At 33.6% G+C, this 22,769-nt stretch overlaps 3 protein-coding genes across 9 annotated transcripts; 2 read left to right on the plus strand and 1 right to left on the minus strand.

The window, feature by feature from the left end:
• Positions 1 to 1,092: 1,092 nt before the first annotated feature.
• LOC110408881 (Ubiquitin carboxyl-terminal hydrolase family protein) lies at positions 1,093 to 4,332 on the minus strand. 3 transcript variants are annotated; one of them, XM_021418010.2, is made up of 3 exons: positions 2,596 to 4,332; positions 1,713 to 1,781; positions 1,093 to 1,306 (listed from the first exon to the last, which is right to left on the minus strand). In XM_021418010.2, the coding sequence occupies exon 1, from the start codon at positions 4,111 to 4,113 to the stop codon at positions 2,884 to 2,886; it is 1,230 nt and encodes a 409-aa protein (XP_021273685.1). In that variant the 5' UTR covers positions 4,114 to 4,332; the 3' UTR covers positions 1,093 to 1,306; positions 1,713 to 1,781; positions 2,596 to 2,883. The 3 variants fall into 3 exon arrangements, with proteins under 3 accessions (XP_021273685.1, XP_021273684.1, XP_021273683.1); XM_021418009.2 differs by lacking the exon at positions 1,093 to 1,306 and adding an exon at positions 1,890 to 2,043 and having other exon boundaries at positions 1,636 to 1,781; XM_021418008.2 differs by lacking the exon at positions 1,093 to 1,306 and having other exon boundaries at positions 1,636 to 1,781; positions 1,890 to 4,332.
• A 6,289-nt stretch (positions 4,333 to 10,621) lies between these two features.
• On the plus strand, positions 10,622 to 15,336 carry XRI1 (x-ray induced transcript 1). 3 transcript variants are annotated; one of them, XM_021417996.2, is made up of 9 exons: positions 10,622 to 11,036; positions 11,847 to 11,902; positions 12,018 to 12,137; positions 12,236 to 12,372; positions 12,846 to 12,909; positions 12,998 to 13,100; positions 13,181 to 13,221; positions 13,394 to 13,477; positions 13,747 to 15,323. In XM_021417996.2, the coding sequence occupies exons 1-9, from the start codon at positions 11,017 to 11,019 to the stop codon at positions 14,022 to 14,024; spliced, it is 903 nt and encodes a 300-aa protein (XP_021273671.1). In that variant the 5' UTR covers positions 10,622 to 11,016; the 3' UTR covers positions 14,025 to 15,323. The 3 variants fall into 3 exon arrangements, with proteins under 3 accessions (XP_021273671.1, XP_021273670.1, XP_021273669.1); XM_021417995.2 differs by lacking the exon at positions 10,622 to 11,036 and adding an exon at positions 11,133 to 11,738 and having other exon boundaries at positions 13,001 to 13,100; positions 13,747 to 15,336; XM_021417994.2 differs by lacking the exon at positions 10,622 to 11,036 and adding an exon at positions 11,141 to 11,738 and having other exon boundaries at positions 13,747 to 15,328.
• A 1,542-nt stretch (positions 15,337 to 16,878) lies between these two features.
• PAP15 (purple acid phosphatase 15) lies at positions 16,879 to 21,820 on the plus strand. Of its 3 annotated transcripts, XM_021419298.1 has the most exons (8): positions 16,880 to 17,267; positions 17,437 to 17,628; positions 18,893 to 19,226; positions 19,378 to 19,595; positions 19,994 to 20,184; positions 20,494 to 20,778; positions 21,371 to 21,430; positions 21,569 to 21,820. In XM_021419298.1, the coding sequence occupies exons 1-8, from the start codon at positions 16,928 to 16,930 to the stop codon at positions 21,617 to 21,619; spliced, it is 1,671 nt and encodes a 556-aa protein (XP_021274973.1). In that variant the 5' UTR covers positions 16,880 to 16,927; the 3' UTR covers positions 21,620 to 21,820. The 3 variants fall into 3 exon arrangements, with proteins under 3 accessions (XP_021274974.1, XP_021274973.1, XP_021274972.1); XM_021419299.1 differs by lacking the exon at positions 21,569 to 21,820 and having other exon boundaries at positions 16,879 to 17,267; positions 20,494 to 20,836; positions 21,371 to 21,513; XM_021419297.2 differs by having other exon boundaries at positions 16,882 to 17,267; positions 21,371 to 21,820.
• Positions 21,821 to 22,769: the final 949 nt, after the last annotated feature.

Here is a 22,769-nt window from a genome sequence, read left to right on the forward strand (position 1 = left end):
AAAACTACAAAAATTAACTAAATTGAAGTTAAAAGAAGGTACAAACAACACATTCTCAAGCATTAAAGGAGTCAATCTCATTGTTCCTATATGACTAACAATAACATTTGTATCATTTGGCAACAACACAGTCGTATTACGAACAGGTTTAACTGATTCAAACAAAAAGAGTGAGCAAGCTACATGACCCAAGGCACCAGTATATACTATCCAAGTTTGGCTATCTGTTATGAATGATTTTCCTAAATGTGATTAAGATATATACGCATCTTTAGCATTCAAACAGGTTGGATTTAGAATCATACCAACTAAGACAGAATTTACCAAGGAAGGCTGTGGTTGATTGGCTTGATGGATGCTTCAAGATCTTGATGATTGAGAAGAAACATTAGCCTTTGTATATGCTGCTTTATGACAGAAATTTGAGACCTTAAATAATTAATACTTTCCTTCAAATGATCCTGTTGTGTAATAGCAATGACACTGTTAACAGTAGCATTACTGGTTCATTCTCTTCTTTATGAATTTAAAATCTCTAAGGAATCAAATTAGACGGAATCACCTTTATTGATCTTCCTCCCATCACCATATCCTGCCATAACAGATGTTTCAACCAGAGGCTGTGATTGAATGAATAGAGATCTCTGTGATTCCTCATGAAGAGTCATATTATATGCCTTATTGAGGGTAGGAAAGGGCCTGAGCATCACAATTTGTGATCTCAAGGCAAGATATGCGCCATTTAAACTATTAAGAAAGCGAAACATTATTTCCTTGTTGTACTGAGTTAACAAACTTCTTAAAGCAATTATTATTACAATCTACACACAATGGCCTATATTTTTGAATTCTTTCTTACTATCAACTGACCTGAGTCCTTTAGTAAACTATAAATTGTAAATCCTTAAATCATATAGCTGTGAAAATCGTTCCTTCAAGCGCTCCCATATTTGTTGTGCCGAATCCATGAAAAAGATCGTGAATGCAATTTCTAATGAAATAGAATCAAGTAACCAGGCTACAATCAACTTGTTACACTTGTTCCAAAGACCTAATAGTGGATCTATAGATTTTGGCCCCTTGATAGTCCTATCTCCAAAGACCTGAATATGGCAGCAATGGCTTTCCTAATCAGTGGTTGATGAGGAGAAAGAGAAGGAAAATTTTAATTATGACAGCCTGATAGCGTCAAATCGTTTGATAAGAATGCATTCAACCATGCCCTTGCTGGATCCTATCGTCTCCTCTGACAAGCGATGGCACCTTCATTTCTCCAGTCGCTGTCTTCTTGCATTGGAAAGTTAATCTTCAAGTTAAGGATGAAATCGTACTTTTAATTTCCTATTTAGCAATTAATCAAAATTTCATTTACCCTTTAATATATATCTTTCTGTACGGCAATTGATTCTAATATTTCTTAGTCCATTGGCCGTTTTAGTAATTTAAGATTAGTTGGAAAAATAAGAAAATTTGTTTGTTTCTACTTCGGAGCATCTAAAAAGAAATAACATCTAAGTATAATTATTTACACTAATAAAATAAAATGATTTGATTAGATGGTATTAGTGTCTTTTATGAAAATCACTGCATTTGTTTATGATATTTGTTTGGAAATAGTTATAGTAAAAATGAATGCAATATAGAAGCGGGCTTCCCATTTCTAGAACAACCAAAGAAGAATACAGGACAGTCAAGGTATTATCAATTGATACAGAAAGGAGGAACAAACCAAGAAGTCTCCTTCTCTTTCCCTCCCTAAATTGCAATGCAATCTCAAAATCCTGAAAATTAAACAAACAGAATATCAGAGCTCCTGTGATGGAAAATAATTCAACAGATTGCATCAACATGTTTCATTCATGAATCGTGAGAATTCAACTCCCATTCACCTGCTCTAGCCTCGATTGCTGGCCCTTTGATGCCCCCGGCAAATCAACTACCAAGGAATGCCTACTACAAGCTTTCCTTAGTTAAAATCAACTATGAGATCAAGAAATACTTTCACCCAAATAAGGTCACTCTTCTCATCCAAAGGATGTCAGCCTCCAAAGTGCAAAACCAAAGTGTTACTGTTTTGAACAATGCCTTACTATCATGCAGTGATCTAATACACGGTCTTAATAGCTTTATTTTATTTTCTCAGTTTAACCATCTCTAAGTTGCCACACACATTATGTCCTCTGCAGGTACTCTCTAGTCTTAAGTCTTAGCAGTGCATTACATGTCTCAAATCAAAATCCATAAATAAATATGTCCTAGTACGCAAGTTAATATTCATGTTGATCATTGCTATAGTTCTTTAGACAGACATGCTGGATTACCTTAACTTCATTGAATTAGTTGATACCACAAACATCTTCCCATACAACTTCAAACACAAAAATATCCATATCCATGCAAACTTTCATAGAAATTCCTCACAAAAAATGGAGATTTTACTTTCAACAAGCCACATAATGGTTGGAAAGCACCTATGCGAGTTCTTTTCATGGCTACTTTATAACAAAAAAAAAACATTTTAGGAAGCTGCAGTTGGTGTAAATGTGCTAATTAACAAAAATGTCAAAAGCTGGAAAGTGGGCAAACTTTTCTCACATGTGAAGGAAAGTTACAGATCCAGCATGTTCTCACATCAGTTGTAAACTTGTGAAGCAGCTTTACCACATAAGAGTACAGAAGGCCCAATACTTGGGATGCAAAACCCTTCTTATTCTCAAAATGTGACTCAACAATCTGAGTATATATCCTGGACAAAAATGTTATGTGCCTCTATTGTAGTTCCAATAAAAGATTACATGATTAATACAATCCTCTCAAATCCAAATGTGGAGCTCAACATTATCAATAACTCAAATTCCAAGTCAAATCCTCATCCTTTCAAATTCAAGGCTCCTCATCACAACTTAGTTCATGCAATCCCTCATTCCTCATTGCCATCATTTCCATGTCCTTCTTAACCTGTTCTCTTCGCAACCTCAACAACTCTGCTCTCTCCTGCCATCCTTCCTCCAACAATTCAATAAACTTATCCTTTATCTCAAGCAATGGATCCTTATCAATCAACTGATCGTCCTTATACGCCTCCCTTAGCACTGCACTCTTTATCCCACCTTTTAATGACATATAGAATATCCCCGAATGCCTTGTAAACACACTAGAAAAAGCATTTGAAAATCTATAATCATCGGTAAACTTACCCAATATAGGCACCGGAACCCTTTTGAACAATGAGAGGGAAAGCAACTCATGGAAAACCCCCACCATCCGTTTCTCCATTTCTCGCGAAGCTTGATCCAAATGTGCCACATCCTCATAAGGAGATATATAATCTAACTCTAACCAATCCCTGACCCACTCTCTCATTTCCTTCCTGAGAAAAAACCCTGCCGGTAACTTATAGTTAAAATTTGGCCTAACCCGAATCCCTGTTAACCTCGATTCCTCTTCTGCTCTTTGCTCAATAACAGATTTGGCAAACTCAGGATTCCACTCAACCAACTCCAAAAACGATTGCCCTTCTCCAGGGGACCCGGTTAACCTAAAATAATTCCTGTACTTAGGCACTAACTTAACCAAAAAATCATTTGGCAAACCAAATTCTCTCTTCACATGAACCAATTTATCCACACTAATCACCTTATATCTCGACATCATCAACAATTTACAAAGCTTAGAAACAACCAACTCCTCATTTTCACTATAAATCCGTTTCTCCTCCTCTAGAAAATTCCTCAACTTATCACTAGGCCGCAAAAATGGGACGCGCTCGGATTTGGGTCTAATCCGATCATAATAAGTATCGAAAAGACCCGGGTTATTGTTAATAAAGGTTTTAACTTTGACATTAAGGCGTAATCTCTCCCGCCTTTTATCTAAGTACCGGAGAGGGATGACTTGACCCGGTTCGTTAAGCACTTCCTTCACGACCCGGGCGCAGAGCTTGTATCGTTTATCGTTTTCTATGGCTTGGTCTAATTTCTGGTCTTTCCTCCAAATAACTTTGAGGCTTGAAATGGCCTTGATTTGGAAGGTGAATTTAGGGTTTAAGAAAGAATTGAAGTTAAATTTTAGATAGGAGATGGAAGAAGAAATGGCTTGGGATTTGAAGAGCATACCTGAAATTAGCTTCAAAGGAAAAACCCAAAGCAATTGATCAAATTAAAAACCCAGCAATGATTCTCAGGATTGGCAGTGGGAAGCAAACTCCAAACCAGAATTTGTGAAGGAGGAGAATTCAAGGTTTAGGGTTCTAAAAAATGAAGCAATAACTAGTGACAGTCGGATTACTCTGTAGATATATTAAAAAATGTAAAGGCAAGAAACAAGAAAACGAGACGTGAGTGGCCTCAACTGTAATTTCCTACTTTAGGAAGTAATGGCAATGCTATGTGAAAATATCTAAGCTAAAATACTTTAGCTTTTTTAAATTTTAATCAAAATTATATAAAGATATATTAATTTTTAAAATAAATATTTTATTTTAAAAAATTATTTTTTATTAGATACATACATTTAGCCGTTAGTTAATAGTTAATAGTTAATATTTTTATTAATTTATTGATATGAAAAAAATAAAAAAATAATTTTACTTTTAATTAATATTTATAATAATTATTATATAATTTAATTTTTTAATTAATTAAAAAAAAACTCCCCATCAAGAAAGAACCGGCCCGATCAAGGTGCTCCCCTTCCTTGGGAGCACCAATCTAATGCTCTCCTCCCTTCAGAACATGGATCAGTACTTTTTTAATTTTATTTTATTTTTAAAAATAATAATAATAATTTTTTAAATTAATAAAGAAAAAATATTTTAATATTTTTTTAATTTTTGTTAATAATAATTATATTTTTTAATCAAAATATCTTTTCAAAAATTAATAAATTTTTATATAATTTCAATCTAAATTTTAAAAAAATCAAATATATTACTTAAATAGCTATTACATACTTAAAAGGAAGCCGCAAAAAGACTTCCTCTTTTTGTTACAACTCAACTTAGAAAGTTGCCACGTTTTAAGTTAGCTTCTATATATTTTGCTTCTCAATGTCTTGACAGGTGGAGTCTTAAGGACGGAGTTGGGGATTAGGTTGAGGGTTGACATGTGATGGGTTAAGGTCAAAGGGGTTTTATAGTTGAGGTGCAGAGGCTAGATAAGAGTAAGAATAAAGTGGAAAAAAAAAAAGAATAAGAAAAAAAATTTGAAAAAAAAATTGGGTGAAAAAATCAAATTTGATAAAAAAGGAATGGGTAAAGAAAGGGTAAAAGAAAGGGATGGAGATCCGTACGTATATGAGAGAAAGGTAAGTCTGGGATGAGTGAGAGATGTGAGAGGAAAAAATAAAAAAATAAAAAGAAAGGAAAAATTGAGAAAAACAAACGGGTTGTTTTTTGAATTGAATTTTTAATTGTAAAAAATTAAGATTCAAAATTTTTTGTGCTTTTTCTCTTTTTTTGTTATTATTTTTTTAATATTTAATTTTTTTACTAATTACATTTATAATGTTATCTTTTTTTATAATTTTTTCATTACAATACAAAAAATAACAAAAAAAATATTCTAGCAATGCATTATATAGACCTGTTAGTAATAGTATCACCTATACATGATAGTACTGTGAAAAATCAAATAAGTTCAAGTTTGATAAACAAGTTCATTTTAAATAAATTTAATATGTCATCACAATATCTTCTAACTTTTAAAGATTTATCTTTACACATTACAATATAATTTGTAAATGATATTTTAATTTTTTTGATGTCATTAAATTGAAAGTTGGCTGATGGTCTAAAGCTAAATGGCTATTAGAAAATTTTTCTGTCCGGGATGTTGAGAAAAAGCTACTGTGGTGGTGAAAAAAAAATAATTTGAAGCTTGACTAGACTAAACCATGTAATGGATGCATGAAGCTTAATATGGATGTGGTTGCTAGGGGATGTCCAGGGAAGGTTAGGATTAAAGGTGCTTTGAGAGACAATGATGACAGTGTTAAGATTCTCTTTTCCAAATTTGTGAGTGTTGTCAATTCAAACTTGACTGAAATCTTTATTATTAAAGAAGCTTTTTTGCTTTTTGCTGCTTCCTCTTAAGCTTGCACTCATGAACTAATTGTGGAATTAGATTTGTCTAATGTTGTTAAGTGGTCCAGTGACCCATCTCTTGCTCTTTGGTGGAAAAGAAGTATTCTGTGCCTGTTGAACAACTTGAACTGCAAACTTCTTAAATGGTATGGGATTCATATTTCAAGATTTGCTTATCAGCTTGCCAATCGCTTAGCCAAGAATGGTGTGAACCGTTTTGATGATCTTGTTCAAATTTTCTATTGAACTTCTTGACTGATTCCATATCATTGTCTGCTTGTGGATTTTTTATGTCTACTGCAAATTCTTTACTGTTTTTGCTTTCTTCTCGTAGGTTTGATCTTCTATTTTTGCTCGTATTAACGTATGATAGATTATGTTATGTGTGCAGTGCTAGGATCATTATGCAGATTTTGGGGCTCTTCATGCTACCTATTTGAATTTTTGTGTGATGTGGATATGTTTTTGATGTTATACAGGGGTGTTTATATTAGGTCTATATGTTTATTAATACCTTTGAACAGGGAAGGCGGAGCTCAAGCCAACCTTTTTGATAATTGGGGGATTGTAAATGAGATGTTAAAGTCTAGAGGGTGATTGCACTATAAGTTTTTTTTTTTTTTTTTTTATCTTGCAGATTCTTGATTGCCATGAACAATGAGTTTTTTTGCTTTTTTTGTTACTTATCAAATGTGAATGAAATTTTCTACTTTTCAAAAAATTGAGAGATTTTTCATCACAACGATAGCCTTGGTTAGTGCTCATTATAGTACAATCTAAAATTGTAGTGAAAGAAATTGAGAAATTTTTCATCATTGCTTCCCAAAAGTTGTGAGTATTTATTTGTTGCATTTCATTATTTAATGAAAGAAAAGATGGCCAAGGCAAAGTCTTTGTGGACAATTAGACCAACTTTTGGTTTCAAGGTGAATTACATTACCAAAAGTCTTTGGCTCATTAAGCAACGAAGTCAACTCGTCCCAAAGCCATGCATAATCCTTTTACGATCATTTGGAAGCATGAAACTTGGGCATTGACAACATACAAAACATGCAATGAACTTACCATTAGAGAAAACACATTTGACGAGCTTCTTTTCTTGCTAGTTTTATGTATTTATCCTTTCAAACACAAACTAGCCCTATGGAAATTAGCACTAACAATGTTAACCTTGCCATTCAATAGTTGGCCAAAAATTACCAGTGGTTGACTATTTTTTGGATGGTTTAATTACTATTATGAAACTCATTTTCCAACTCCACAAGAAGTAAATGGACCTATGATGGTTAAGCTCTCAAGAGAAGGTAAAGCCAAGATATTTTGGTGAACATGAAGCCAACACACAAATATGGTGTGGAATGCTAACGTATTTTCAAAAATAGAGATGGGATCATCATTATTAATAGGACATTTGATCATACTTATCATTATTATCTTATTATCATCCATTTCAGCTATGTGCTTCATCAATGCAATAAGGTGATATTATTGAGCCTTACAGAGCTCATTGGTTTGTAAGACAATTTGGGCTCTGTCAAGATGTTCTTCGAGTGTTTAAGACCAACGTTTGGAAACACTTTTGCATCCGACTTTTGTATTGATCACAAATAAAGCTTTTAAGAAATTTATATGATAATTTAATGACTTCTATTAATGACTACCATTAATGCAAAATATATGATAATTTAATGACAAATTCAAATAGATATAGCCTTTATCTTCTCAAATTTAAACAGGCGTCAAGGTATATTTATATCCTTTTTTTGAATTTTATTTTCATTTTGCAAACATTTGAAATATTTTCATGTTTTCTCTAAAATATACTTCTTTGTATAAATATGCAGTTTGAGTTTTAAGTATTTTGATTCCCAACAACAGGTAAATTACTTGCTTTTATATTCCTAATCTTCTCCTTTTTGCATAACCATTTAATCATATTTTCTTTCTGTTTTTCATTTTTATTTTGCAAATTAGATCATGGATGCCAAAATTTATGATAATCTAAAAAGGAAAATAAAAATGATGGATTTGTGTATATATAATCTAAACAGCAAATTAGTTGAAAAAAACCAACTCAAGTATTGGACAAAAAAGAAATATATTTCATGAGATTCATGTATGATAGAAGTGCAACAGAATGCATTTTTTTTTTTGCTTTTTTTATATTTTATTGAATATTGATATAATACTTCAAAAAATTTTAAACTATTTAAAAAAATTAAAATAAATTTTTATTTTTTTATTGATTTCAATTAAGTCTTTAAATTTTTATTTTAGATCAAATAAGTTCATATAGCTAATAGTTAATTAATTGTCATTAGTGAAAATGTCATTTGTCATTTTATATATCATGTGGTATTGACATCGGATATTGACATGTTGTAATAGATGGTGACGTGACATGATAACATAAACATGAGACATTTTTCACTTCATATTAGCATCATGTATGTATAAAATAATAAATGATATTTTGATTAATGATAATTAATTAATTGTTAGTTATAAGAACCTATTTGATTTAAAAATAAAAACACAAAAGTTTAATTGAATATAATGGAAGAATAACGATTTGTTTAAATTTTTTTAAATAATTCGAGAATTTTTAAAATATTATACCTTGAAAATTTAGCAACAACTTCAGATTGCAATGTACATGACAGTATTTGATTTTCCAGACATTTAAATGTTATGTAAAATAAACTAGAAAAAGATGCCAAATTTAAAAAATTCTGTTCCGTTATCACATTTTTCATTCTCAGGTGGATTTGTTGGGAGGATGCTATGTTGCTGGTGACGATGTTGTATTCACTTTTTCTAATGCTTTCTCCATTACCATGCTAGCTTGGAGTGAAGGGTTATAGTCTTTTCCAACTGCCTCCATAGATTATTTAATTTTCTTTATTCGCTTATATCAATTATTTTACTGTCTTAATTTTAGTATTTCATCAGAAAATATTTATTCTTTTAATGGTTAAGATCTTTAAGACATTACTTGTTTATATATATATATATATATATAAAGTTTCCAAAAAATTAAATCTTGAAGGCATTTTTGCTTATTAAACTGCAAAGAGTTTTTGGTCTTTTGAGAAGTAATTAGTTTTTTGGCATAAGAAGTGGTTGATTTTGTTAGTTGAGAATTTTATTTCAAGAGAGAAAGACATAGAATAATATCTAATTAGCATATTCGTTAAAAGTTAATTAAAGGATTATTTTAAGAAACCATTTTTTATTTCATGTATTATTCTTGTCAAATTTTTAAAATATAATACATTAATCATATTGTCTTTAATGCTTTTCTTTAATCTTACCTTTTAGACAATGGTTAATGTATCAACAAATAAATCAAACACTCGAATGTCTTTAATGATTTTCTTTAATTACAATGAATATCAAAATATAAAGAGTAAATGTCTTCATGTGAGAGTATATGGACACTGATTGGAGTGCTTTAAATATATACATATATATACACACACATTTCACTCTTTTTCTATAGTCTTTGGAGTCAATATTTATAGTAATCTTTTATTATTTATTTTTAGAAAGATGAATGATAATCTCAAATGTTAGGTAAAGGGATTAAAATAGGATTTAAGTTTGATAGATATCTTGTAAAATATAGAGACAATACAATGACTTTTCTACTATTCTCAAATTTATTATCCTCTATGTTAGGCAAAGATGTTAAAGTTGGCATAGAAAGTGTACAATTTTTGACTTACTCAATATATTGAAAGGAAGACATGGACCACTTCCTTAGACATATATAAAATAAATAAATAATAAATTAATTAATTCAAAAGGATTTTCTCGTTTGAATCAAAGGTGAATGTAGAAATAGTGTAAGATTATTTGTTATTATCTTCTTATCTAGGTTTTTTTTTTATTATATCTTAAATTTGCTCTTATAATCACCTAGGTGATGATCTGATAATTTTTATATTTATATTATTATTAATATATATTAAATATAAGTTTGATAAAAAATTATTATTATTTAAATAAAATAAATAGAATATATGTACATTGATAAGTACACGAGAGGAGGAAGAAAGAATTGATTGCATTCGATTCATTCATATGAGGGGTCCATTTTCTTTAAGCCCATTGTGACCTCACCCCCAGCTAAAAACAGGGCCCATCTTAATTACGGCAGGATGTTTCTCACGTTCTTATTACTACCACACAGTCCTTTCTCGGGGAAGCCCTAGCGCCACGCGCCTGAATCTTGGCGCCCTTTAATGGACCAAACCAAACAAGGCAGGTTCAAACTACCCGGGGACAGTTTTCCTTGGGCAATTGGACCATTGACCCACGCCCTCAAAACAATGGCGTGAATCACGCCCCGACGCCCACCCTCACCCCCGGCTTAAAAACCACCAAAAAGTAAGAAAATGCACCGCCTTTTCCTTTTTAAATTTTGGTAGGAAATCTAACCGTAATTAATGACATGTTAACAAAAATAGAACCCCTTAAAATGCGTCCTCTGCCTGCTTATCATAAATCCTGAAAGAGAGTTGTTAAGAAAAAAAACCCAAAATAAAAAAAAAAAGGGGTTAAAACAAAAAGGGGAAAAAGGAAAAATAGAAGAGAGAGAGAGAGAGAGAGAGAGAGGGACGGGGCCTTTTTTGCTTTAACCACAGATATTATTATAGCACATATCTCAAGCAAAGACCAAAGAGCAAGGCAGTGAAGTTGCTGCTTCTACTGCTTTATAGATATTATATTTTTGTTTTATTATTATTTATATCTGCATTTGTGTTGGTGGATTTGCTCTGATAAATAGTTGAAAGGGAAAAAAAATCGATCTCTGTGTAACGGCTACTTTGGATGGTGTTGTTGAAGAAGTGAAGACTGAGAAATAAAAATAAAAACAGAGAAGAAAAAGAGGCCGTGCTTTGGTTCAGTTTTTAAGGGAAGCAGAGGGAATGGCTTACAACAATGATCAGTAAATTTCCTTTATCTTTTGGTTTTAAAATGCATTTTTTCTGATGATTGTTTCTGGGTTCTTTTTTTTTTTAGTTTTATATTATAATTTTTTTTTTGCATTTTTTGGGGATGAATGCTGGTTTTTCTTAGATGGGTTTTTGCTTGATTTTACGTTTATTTATGGATTAAATGCTGCATTTGGTAAATGTCTTTGCTTGGATTTTTTCCCCTTCAATTTTTGAAGTGGGGATATGTTGGATTTATTTTTTGTACTGTAACTGAAATGGTAAAGTGGGAGAGTGAAGATGTGGGCTCTGAATAAAATGGTGGGTCTTTGTCTTTTAATTTTTTCTTAACCCCTTTTTTGTGCTTTTTGATTCGCTTAAACATCAATGCTGAAAAACATATTCCTTGCTGCTGGATCCAAATGGTACAAGTGTCCTTTTTATTATTCTACATGTGATGTTTGTTTGGGGCACTATTATAGGATCCAATGCTTCAATTTTACTTTTTCCTTTTTTTTTTATTGTTGTACTTGTGTGTTGGAAATGTTCACTGTTTGCTGTTGTTCATCTGGATAATATTTCATTTCGCCTTTCCCCCCTTATATCTATGTAGTTTTATGGATTATGTTGGTGATTTAATTCTTAACTTATTTTTTCCAACCTTATGTAAGATTTTTCTTAATGCTGGTAAAATATATCATGGAGTCCACTTTTAGGTAAAGCGTTGGATGATTCATTGTGAAGTCCAGCTGCATTGGCTCTTTGCTTTGACCTGAAATATGGTGTAGCTGTATTTTTTATGTTTATTGTGTGATTGGTGGCAGGAAGCCTTGGAATTGGCATGGGGAGAATTATGGTGTTGAAAAGAACTCCAATTTTGGTAAGTTAATACCTCAGACAATAATTTATATACAGGTGAACATATTTGAAGTAGCGGAGTAAGAAAAAAGATTTAAGAAAATATGATTAGTGACGTCTGGATAACATCTGAGCAGACACCTCCCAAGGTGTATGGACTCAAGTGACCTTGAATGAGGAAGACCTTTCCTACATGTTTGATGAAACAACTCCTGTTAAGGAATGTGGGGATCTGTCATACCATGTTACACATAATGGTAAGCTTTGTTCTTTGATGTTCTTGGAAATTTTCTGGTCGTTATAATAGTAGCTTTTCTTCTTTTTCCTTTAAAAGTAATAAGATGGTGAACTTCAGATAATATCAGCAAGGAACCAGAGGATAGGGAGACCTCTTCACAAGTTAAAAGGCGTAGAATGCTTCAATTCGACACTCATGCAATAGATTCTTCCCTTGTCTGTGAAGAGATGCCATCTGCATTCCTAAAGTCAAGGGTGAGTGATAGATAACAGTTTTATTTCCGAGAACATGAAGGTATATTTTTCAAACTGCTATCTTTAAACTTTGTTTCGAAAGTTTGACATGGAATCATATGCTAGATATGGAACCTGATGTTAGAAAACATATTGGTTAATTGTAAATTGTTTTATATTACTGAGAAGGAAAACTATTTTATCCACATCATTTTTGTGCATCAATCAGTAAGTGGTTAGCACTAGTCAATCTTGTATGGTTCTATCTGCTGCCTAGAGGTTGCTGATATCTTCAAAATTTTATCTTTCCTATAACTCATTCATTCATTGTTTTCAAGAAGTTGGCTATTGTGGTGGCCTTTGAAAAATGTACGTGTTGGATATATGTTTAGTTACTTTCTCATGAGATGTAATTACACCTTTTGAATATTGGTTTATGTAGGCTGGTTGTTGCAATGTTTTTGTTTATTTGTTTCTTTTTTTTCCATGCTTAGGAAAGGGATGAGTCAATTGAAGAGGTTTTACCTGATGCATCACAGTGGGTTCCGGGATTTTCAGGTGTCTCTTGCAAGTTCATTTTCATACAAATAATAATCAACTGGAGTTGAATTGTATTTGGGTTTTTAATCAAGGCAAAATATTGCAGAAGATGCATCAGCTTCCAGTTATGAGGGCCTTGATCAGTCGTGTGAAGGGTGGCTTGCTGAATATTTTAATGATGCGGAGATGCTTCTTAGCTCTGATGATATGTATGCTTCTATTGACTTTCAACATTTTTGTTTGATCATGTTATCAATATGTTCTGATTGCTTTATAATGTGAGATTCAGGAATCTTACTGGGGCATCTGATGTTCAAATTGATATTTCAGGTACACGAGACCTTTCCTTTTGAGGGAATGTGTGCTATTGTTATCTTCATCTTTTATTCTCAAGTCTTGTGTGTCATTGTTTCATCATTTCTCTCTCTCTCTCTCTCTCTCTCTCTCTCTCTCTAAGTTGCATATTATCTTAACTTTATGAGACTTGATTCTCCGTTCATAGAGTTGTGCAATACCCAACCTGAGTCCAGCGCTGATGCCGTCCAAAAGCAGGCAACTCGAACTCCTCGCAATGTTGTTTTCAAAGGTACTGATCTGTTCTTGTTTCTGTCTTTGTTGTTTATATCTGTTGAATTTTGTTTTCCTTCTGTTTGCTATGTTTTGGCCTGTTTTTTTTCCAGTACATCTCCTTCCCCTGCTGTTGTTATAAGGAAAAGTTTAAGTTTTTAAAATCGTGTGTCTATTTCAAATATCATGTCCTTTAAGTAGGACTTCAATGACCTACCATCTTTTACATTAAATTTTTAATTGCTCTAATTAAGATTAACATTGTCAGATTCGATTTTGCTCATATAGGTAGGAAGTCTTTCATACGGACGCCCCCTAAGCTAGCATCTTCTGTGGCCTATCCATTTGCTTTCATTAAACCCTGTGGTTTCCATGGAGATGTTACCTTGAAGGATATAAACCAGCGAATCCGAACTCCACCACCCTCAAAATCGAAACAAAGCAATGAAGATCTTGCTGCTGCTTTTCCAACTTCTGCTTTTTCTGGGAAGCCTGTTGTTGGCAAAACTAAAATTCGTACTGAAGGAGGAAAAGGCAGCATCACAATAATGAGAACCAAAGGCTGAGTGAGTAGATAAGTGTTCTTCTGAACGTTCTTTTTTATGGTCCTTTGATCTCCCTCCTTGTTCAATCTTGTGGTAGAGTATCTCTGTATTATTCCTGGGTCTGACTAGTATAGAAGCTGATACTGCATTTTTTTGTTGGACATCTCGGAAGTCATAATACACAGTAAAGTGTTTATGTTTCCAAGTATTATTCTAGGTGCCAAATAGTTGTTTTTTACATGGTGGCTTTATTTTAGGCTCTAAATGAAAGTGATGATGTCTGAGATCCATCTATTTTCTTTTGGTTTTGGAAAGGGCCTAATTAATGCTTTCGCTAACATGCAGAACTTGCGTATTCACATGTTATATCTAGATAATATCTTTTACATGTAGTGGAAGCATAAGCTTGTATGGTTGACCTCTCTCTCTTTCTCTAACTCAATGACAACATAAGTATATTGCTGTGTCAAGGATCATTCGTATCAACTTTTATGTTGTCACACGTCTTTTGCTAACGCATGTCTCTGCTTAAACATATGTATTGTGTGGTTTATTGTGCTAGCCTTTGCCTGACATTAGCTTGGGATCTGCGGATGATTCAATTCAAGTTTCAAACGGTAGATAGTTAGTTGTCTGGTGTTGATACTCATGTCTCAGAAGGATTTTGGAGCTCCAAATTCCAACATACACGCAATTTCTTTTTTTCTTTTCCTTTTTACCCTGATTGCCAAGTTAATTATCATGTTAACAGAGCACCTTAGAGAGGAACAATGGATCTCTGATCTCTGTCTTTGCTTTCATGAATATTTATTGTTTTACTGCAGGCCTTTCTGGTTATCGTTAAAAGAACACTAGTTTTTTGGTGTCTTTACACCAGACAAAGCTTTAATACCAAGCTTGGAGATAAATGTAACTTTTGGTGAATTTCAGCCCGAACAGATAGGATTTTTCATTCACGCATTATTCACTTAATTACTAATACCAGGAAAAATTCAATGAAACAATGTCTGTCTTGTTCCTTTTCCTTTATATTAAGATTTGCTCTTTGTAGTTTAAGAGATTTGCCCACCTTGTTCAGCTTTTTATAACTAGCTTCTATTGAACTTCTCAGGAAGAAATTTGTCCTTTCTCGTTTGTGCATGGTTGAACCTGACATTGAAAGTTTCTCGTTTCCTTGGATGATGTTAGTAATCTCGTTTTCCTTTCCCCTATTTGCATTCAGACCCAAGGTTGATTCTATTCTTATTCATCAAACTTTTTGTATATTTTGGTAAAGCTATTCCATACAATTTGACAACAAATTTATGCAAGGGCTTATCGCAAAAAAATTTATATTACAAGAGCTTAAAGTGTGATTAAACTTTAAAAAAAAAAAATAGAAAGAAGGGAAAGTCTTATAATGCCCCGTACATTTTCGAAATAGTAGATATGAGGTTGAGCGAACTTTACTTGTCCAACAGTGGCTGTTAGTCCAAAGATAGATCTTGAAAGGCTTTAAGCCAAATAGAAAAATGCAAAGAACTCTGGAAAACAGTGCCTTTTATTGTATAGTGAGTGTTAGAGTTACCATGCTCATCATCACTTTTCATGCCTGTTGCCTGTTAGCGTGATGCGGCAAGCTCTTGTCTGGTCTCTGTGCTTCGACTGGCATATATTAATGCTCTGAAGAACTTTGGGAAGTGTATTTTGATGAGGAAAATGTTCACTTTTTCGTTGTGGAATGCAGAATGCTTGGGAAAGCTGTCTTAAGCACCCACGACACTTTTTAAGGTTGGGGGGTTGTATTTGTTGAAATCTTGAGGAATGCAAGCAAATTCATTGGAAGTCCATACCCCGAGCCAAATACAATACATCTCTCAACCAAAGAAAACTTATTAATGAGAAATCAGACATACATACACATGTTTTGTTTTTATTTATTCTTTTCACCATAAGAAGGCCTTGTTTATTAAATTTCAGCCTTCTCCTGGTAGAATCAATGCATGACCTTATTTATTACATTTGTATCAACTGCTGTCTGGTCGTGATTTCGGGCTGGGACCATTGGTGTCCACTCTTGAAATGGAGCTGCCTTCTTGGGTTTGTGTTGTTAGCACTGATTTCGGTGTTCATTTACTCAGTTTGAAGCCCACCTAGGATCGCCTTGCCCAATCTTCGGTGTAGGGAGTGATTTTGCTTCCATTACTAGCTTAAGAAGCTTCTCAGTAAATTAATTCCATTACTCTAGTTAAATGGCATTATCTGTTTATAGTTGTTGTATCTTGATTTACTTGGCAAAAGTTCCAAGAGAAAAACGAAAATCAACAAGCACCCGAGAAAGGTTTCATGACACATGAATCCATAATAAAATGCATGATACTTAAAAAACCTTCTTAATCATTTAGAAAAACTTAAAATGAGCTTTTTTTTAAAAATAAATAAATAAATTTTTACTAATTTATACTATGTGACAGAAATATAATATAATGACATATCATAATAAATAGTGATGTGACATAATGACATAATTATGTAACATTTTTATCTTTTTATATTATCACGATATTGGTATAAAATGACAAATAATATTTGATCAATAATAGTTAATTAATTATTAATTATAAAAATTTATTTAATTTAAATAAAAATAAATAAATTTAATTAAATGTAATAAAAATAATAATTAGAGAAATAAGGAATAGTATAGGAAATAAATAGAGAGAGAACAAGAAAAGGATGGAAATGACACAGTTTTGTCCATTTCATTCAAACGTTTAGTGCAATTACAAAAATCAAATTGATTGGTACATGTTGTGGTCCAAGTAAGAGTTATTTAATTAGAGAAAAAGAAAAAGATGGGGACGAGTTTCGTAAGCTCAAACGGTCACTAACTGTCAACAAAAGCCACACGTCAGCTTCCCCTTGTTCCACTCTCCAATGTGAAAATGTTACTTTCTACTCACAGTTACACTCTCCCTCTCAATGGAAAGTACAAGCTGCTCTTGCCGATGATGTTTTGGCGCTCCTTCCTTCTCCTGCTCTCCATCATAGCGATCAACGACGTCGTGGCGGTAGTAGTTACCAACGCCAAGAGGATTCCCTCCACTCTCGACGGGCCTTTCGACCCCGTAACTGTCCCGTACGACGTCAGCTTGCGCGGGAACGCCGTCGATTTGCCCGACACCGATCCACGTGTCCGCCGCCGCGTCAAAGGATTCGAGCCCGAGCAGATTTCGGTCTCTCTTTCCGTTAGTTACGACTCTGTTTGGATCTCATGGGTCACAGGTTGGTCCTCCAAAATCCTCTCTGAATCCGCTATAATTCTTCAACCCCCAAACTTTTTATATTCCTATTTTTGCGTTTCTTTTCATACTTTAATTTAGCAGCGTCTTTACTTTATCTCTGTTTTTTTTTTTAATCTATTACTGAGTTAGATATTGGAAATGGTTTGCAGGGGAATTCCAAATTGGTAACACCATAAAGCCTTTAAACCCTAATACTGTTGCTAGTTTGGTTCGTTATGGGAGGTCAAGGTTTCCACTGACTCATGAAGCCATCGGCTATTCTTTGGTGTATAATCAACTTTACCCATTTGAGGGCCTTCAGAATTATACTTCTGGGATCATCCACCATGTTCGTCTCACAGGTTTGGTGTAGTGATTATCTTAGTTTAATTCAGTGTCATATAGATTTCAAACTGAAAGATCGGTCCAATATTTTGGTTCCACTGAATTTTATTTTGTCTGTGTAAAGTAGGGACAAAAATGTGATCATATTATTTGATGAAATCCATTAATAGGAACAGGTTTGAAATCAAAGAAGGCATAACAAAGACAAGCCTAATTAAAACTTTTTGGCCTTTTTCTTGTTGCTTTTTGGATTGGTATAGTGTTTACCGGTTGGACAATTTGATGGAGGAGTTGTCTCATCCAATTTACGTTTTCTACCATGCGGTTTGCATTTGAAGTAGCAAGGTTGACTTTAAATGCTATTACTATCCAATTTTTATTTTTATCACATCATTCTGATATGCACAAACATTTGGGCTAAAGATACTGCATGAGTTCTGCTAAGACACTTGATTAAGAATACCTGATGACCATTGAAGGCTATTACTTAATGAAAAGTGATATCCTTTCAAACATTCTACTCTTGAAAAAATATCATTTCTTAATGGCTCTTCCTAGGCATTTTTCTCCTCTATTTTTGCTGAATGCTTCCCAATTTGATTGCTTATAAGTAACTCAATCTATTGGATTGTCTCCCTCCTAACCTTTTTTATAGTGTCGAAGTTTGAATTTGGTACTTCTACTATCTCAATTCGGCAATTTTAGTTCCTCTACCTCAATTTTGATGAATTTGATTCCTACACTGTTATTAAAAGTTGGTTTAACAACAATTGATAAGGTCATTAAGTTTTGCCTTTAACTTGGATGACATAGCATTTGGGTGATGGTCTGGCATACTGGGTTATTTAATTTTTTGACTATGTAATACATATCAGATTGGAAAACATCATACTTGATATTAATTAAATAATAATTAATATTTTTTAAATTCTAAGAAAACAATTTTTAGTTTTTTTTTTTATAACAAGTAAAGCTTTTTTTTTTTTTAATTAATGTGTGCCATGTGATCAAAAAATTCAAGTTAGTATGTCACATCATAAAAAAAAAAAATGTTACGCAGCTAAATTTAACTACAGAAGTTTAATTTCATTATCAGTTGTCTTTAAATTGACTTTTAATAAAAGTATAAGGATTAAGTTCTTTAAAATTGGTTAAGAGAGACTAAAACTGCTGAAGTGAGATAGTGGAGGGACCAAATTCAGAGTTCAACCTTTTTATAACCTCAACGAGGACTTTTGATTTGAGTCATTTAATGAGTGTTGTGCTCTTCGTTTTATGTAGGGCTGAAACCTAGCACACTATATTATTACCGATGTGGAGATCCTTCAATATCAGCCTTGAGCGATATCTATCATTTCAGGACCCTGCCAGTTTCTGGTCCCCGAAGCTACCCAAAGAGAATAGCAGTTGTGGGAGATCTTGGACTAACATATAATACAACTGACACAATTAGTCATTTGACAAGGAACAATCCTGATCTAGTTATATTGGTCGGTGATGTAACTTATGCAAACCTGTACCTCACAAATGGTACTGGCTCAGACTGCTATGATTGCTCATTTCCAGATACTCCAATACATGAGACCTATCAACCTCGTTGGGATTACTGGGGGAGGTTTGATAATGAATTATTACCTTCTGTTTTCTTGTCATCTCCTTCTGTGGTTCTGGCTAGGAGACAGAAGGGTTTGTTGAGTTGCCTTTCATTAAGTCTGAGTTTAAGCAAGAAACTGCTGAAGTTTTGTTAATAGGATGTTTCTCTGCAGGTTTATGCAGAGTTTAATTTCTAAAACTCCAATAATGGTTGTAGAAGGAAACCATGAAATAGAGGAGCAAGCTGGGAACCAGAGATTTGTAGCTTACAGTTCTCGGTTTGCATTCCCTTCCAAAGAAAGCGAATCGTCATCCACATTCTACTACTCCTTCAATGCAGGTGGAATACATTTTATCATGCTTGGAGCCTATATTTCTTATAATAAATCAGGTACTACATCTGTCCATGTATAATCATTCTACATAGCTTTTTGAAAACAGTATCAAGGATAGTATTCTGTTACTTTTCACTTTTGACAGTGCAACTCTTCTTTGTGTAGGTTTCTAAATACCCTCATGATTAATTCCTTATAGGGGATCAATGGTTTATATAAATTGATGATATGCAAGAATAATATATAGTTTCAAGCATTTAATAACTCTGAAATAAAGCAAGCAGTTATAGAAAGTTTATAGTCTACATTATTGGGGAGGAAACATATTTTAAGGGTGTGTATGTATTTTGTGTCTAATATGAAGTATAAAATTAATAACTCTCATCTCTCCCTTCCTCCTTCCAAATTATTGTGTTAACCACTTGCTAAGGGATTTGTTTGATTTCTTCTGCAGCGGAGCAATACAAGTGGCTGGAGAGGGACTTAGCTAAGGTTGATAGATCCATGACTCCATGGCTGGTGGCTGCTTGGCACCCACCATGGTACAGTTCGTATAAAGCCCATTATAAAGAGGCAGAATGTATGAGGGTGGAAATGGAAGAACTACTATACACTTATGGTGTTGACATAGTCCTTAATGGACATGTAAGTGATGAAATCTAACTAATATTATGTTGGTATTGGGGCAATGGTTATTCAATTATATTTTCCATATCATTGAGGGACCAAGGTTAACCTTCAAGGTGCAAGCAGTTAAATAACATGAAGCATTGGACAGCAAGAACTAATATTGTTGTTTTTAAAGAAAACAGCTCAATTCACAGATAGAATCTGAAGATTTAAGTGAATAGGGTTTTTTCTTTCCTTTTGGGCTTATAAGGGGAGTCCACTTTTCTTAAATGTGTATTATTTCCTAGTGATATCAAACTTATATTCTGATTGAAACGTCACTAGGTTCATGCATACGAGAGGTCCAATCGAGTTTACAATTTTACATTAGATCCATGTGGACCAGTACATATCACAGTAGGAGATGGGGGAAACCGTGAAAAGATGGCAATCGAACATGCTGATGAAACTGGTAACTGTCCGGAGGCATCATCTACTTATGACGTGTATATGGGTGGCTTTTGTGCAAAAAACTTCACAAGTGGTCCAGCGGCAGGCAAGTTCTGTTGGGATTGGCAACCTGATTACAGTGCCTTCAGAGAAAGTAGCTTTGGCCATGGGATCCTGGAGGTATCTCTGTGTATTTCTGTCTCTCTTCGTGCGTTTGTTCAACAGATGAAGCATCATAGTAAAGTCAATATATTCTGATCTATTAAATTTGAATTTTTTAGTTGCCATGTGCTGTGTTGCCTTATGTTTCAATTTTTCTGAAGGCCCTTAGGGAAACTTTGATTTGAAATATGCCAGAGTCATCAACATTGTTATGATGCCCTTCATCATGTATGTACCTTGTAGGAGTAGCTGTTCTATGCTTATCTCATGAAGGTGCATTGATGGAAAATTTGCAGGCATTGGCTGATATGTAGAAAACAAATTTATATATGTTAAATGGTGTTGATTTCCCATCATCCTTCCATGTCTTTAATTGGAAATGAGAATTACCACATCAATTGGGTTCAATTTTAAACTGTCATTCAACTCAAATGTCATATAAGACAATTAGATGAAAATGTGGCCCAAAATGTTTACATGTTTAAAAATTCTAACGAGTAACAATACTTTTTCTAGTTTCTCTCTTTTGAATTGTATGGTGTGCCTGTGATTGGTATGTTCTGGATTGAATTGCTGTGATCATTAATTGGTTTCAACACATGGATTGTAGGTGAAGAATGAGACTTGGGCTCTATGGACATGGTATCGGAACCAGGAATCAAATAGTAAGGTTGGCGATCAAATTTACATAGTGAGGCAACCTGATATTTGTCCTGTGCATCACACACTGCCACAAAGGTGGTTTGCAGACAGTTAGGTGAGGTTAGTACCTTACAAAGGAAATTCATTGTGCTCTTGGTGGCTTCAGTGCAGATCCAGGTACTTTTGGGCAGATAGAAAATGGGAAAAAAGCAACTGACAGCTCTCTTGCTCTTGTTCTTTCTCTCCATCAGTTCTTTCAATGAAAGCTATAGTTACACACGATACAGCTCGTGGAATGTGTACAAAGAGAAACAAGAGTCATAATATTACTTGTACTTTTCTCCTACATCACTAACTTTTCTGGACGCTTAGCCCAGAAATGGTTGACTATTGTGCATTATGAGGTACCTTTGTATCAGTTTAGAGTATTATACAAACGCAAAAAACCCAAAAATCAACCAACAGAAGCAGTTTGTATCAGAATCTAGCCAAGTGATTGCTTGGCAGTAAAGCCGAAAGCCTACCCAAGCTTTCTTTAGTAAAGAGAGTGGCCTCCACAATAATGGGGCATCATGGTTCATTAATGCACCCATGGCTTCTCCCAAGTAGCCAAATATATGAAACTTCTGAGTAGGCTTAGGCAGGTATTATTATGTTGTTTGGCCAACAGACTTGAGTCACATGGTTCTGGTTGGTGTTGATGCTGAATTTCTGAGGATGCTACAGCCAACAGCTCCTGCACAACCTCATTAAAGATAGTAAAAGGCTTTCCTGAGCACAGTCATTTTCTGTGCTCTGCCCAACATGATCATGCCTGCAGGCTGTCGATCATAGATGGTGGCTATCAAGTTTCTCCGGGCTTTTTGGGTCTAACAGTTGCATTTCATTACAGAGGATAACAACCCTTTCCCCTTCAGAAAGTAAGCCTTGATTCCTTTTCTTTTAGAGTAAAGACATAATTATTAAAGAAGTTTACTAAGTTCATTGGCGCCTTCTTGCCTCGGTGCCGTGAGTACTATTTATTTACACCTTATTGCATTTATTTATTTACTTTTATATTTTTGAATTTAGTAATACAAAATAAAATATATTTAAAAACTAATGCTTAGCAAGTTTACCTACTGTGTGGCTAAAACAAAATGATTGAATTGAGAGAATGTTAAAAATCATTATTATCATCATTGCTTCCTCAATCAAATGAAAGGGATTTAAATTTAAATTTTTAAAACAAAAAATATGTGTATTTATTACTAAATCAAATGTTCACCATTATCATCCTTGTTAATTAAAAGTATAATATCTAAAACAATTCTTGAGTTATTTTAAAAAAATTATCTTTTTTTATTATATTTAATTAAATTTTTATA

This window comes from Theobroma umbraticum, unplaced genomic scaffold (genome assembly GCF_002168275.2).
Source record: "Theobroma umbraticum cultivar Fairchild unplaced genomic scaffold, ASM216827v3 scaffold_44.0, whole genome shotgun sequence".
Taxonomy (NCBI): Eukaryota; Viridiplantae; Streptophyta; class Magnoliopsida; order Malvales; family Malvaceae; genus Theobroma; species Theobroma umbraticum.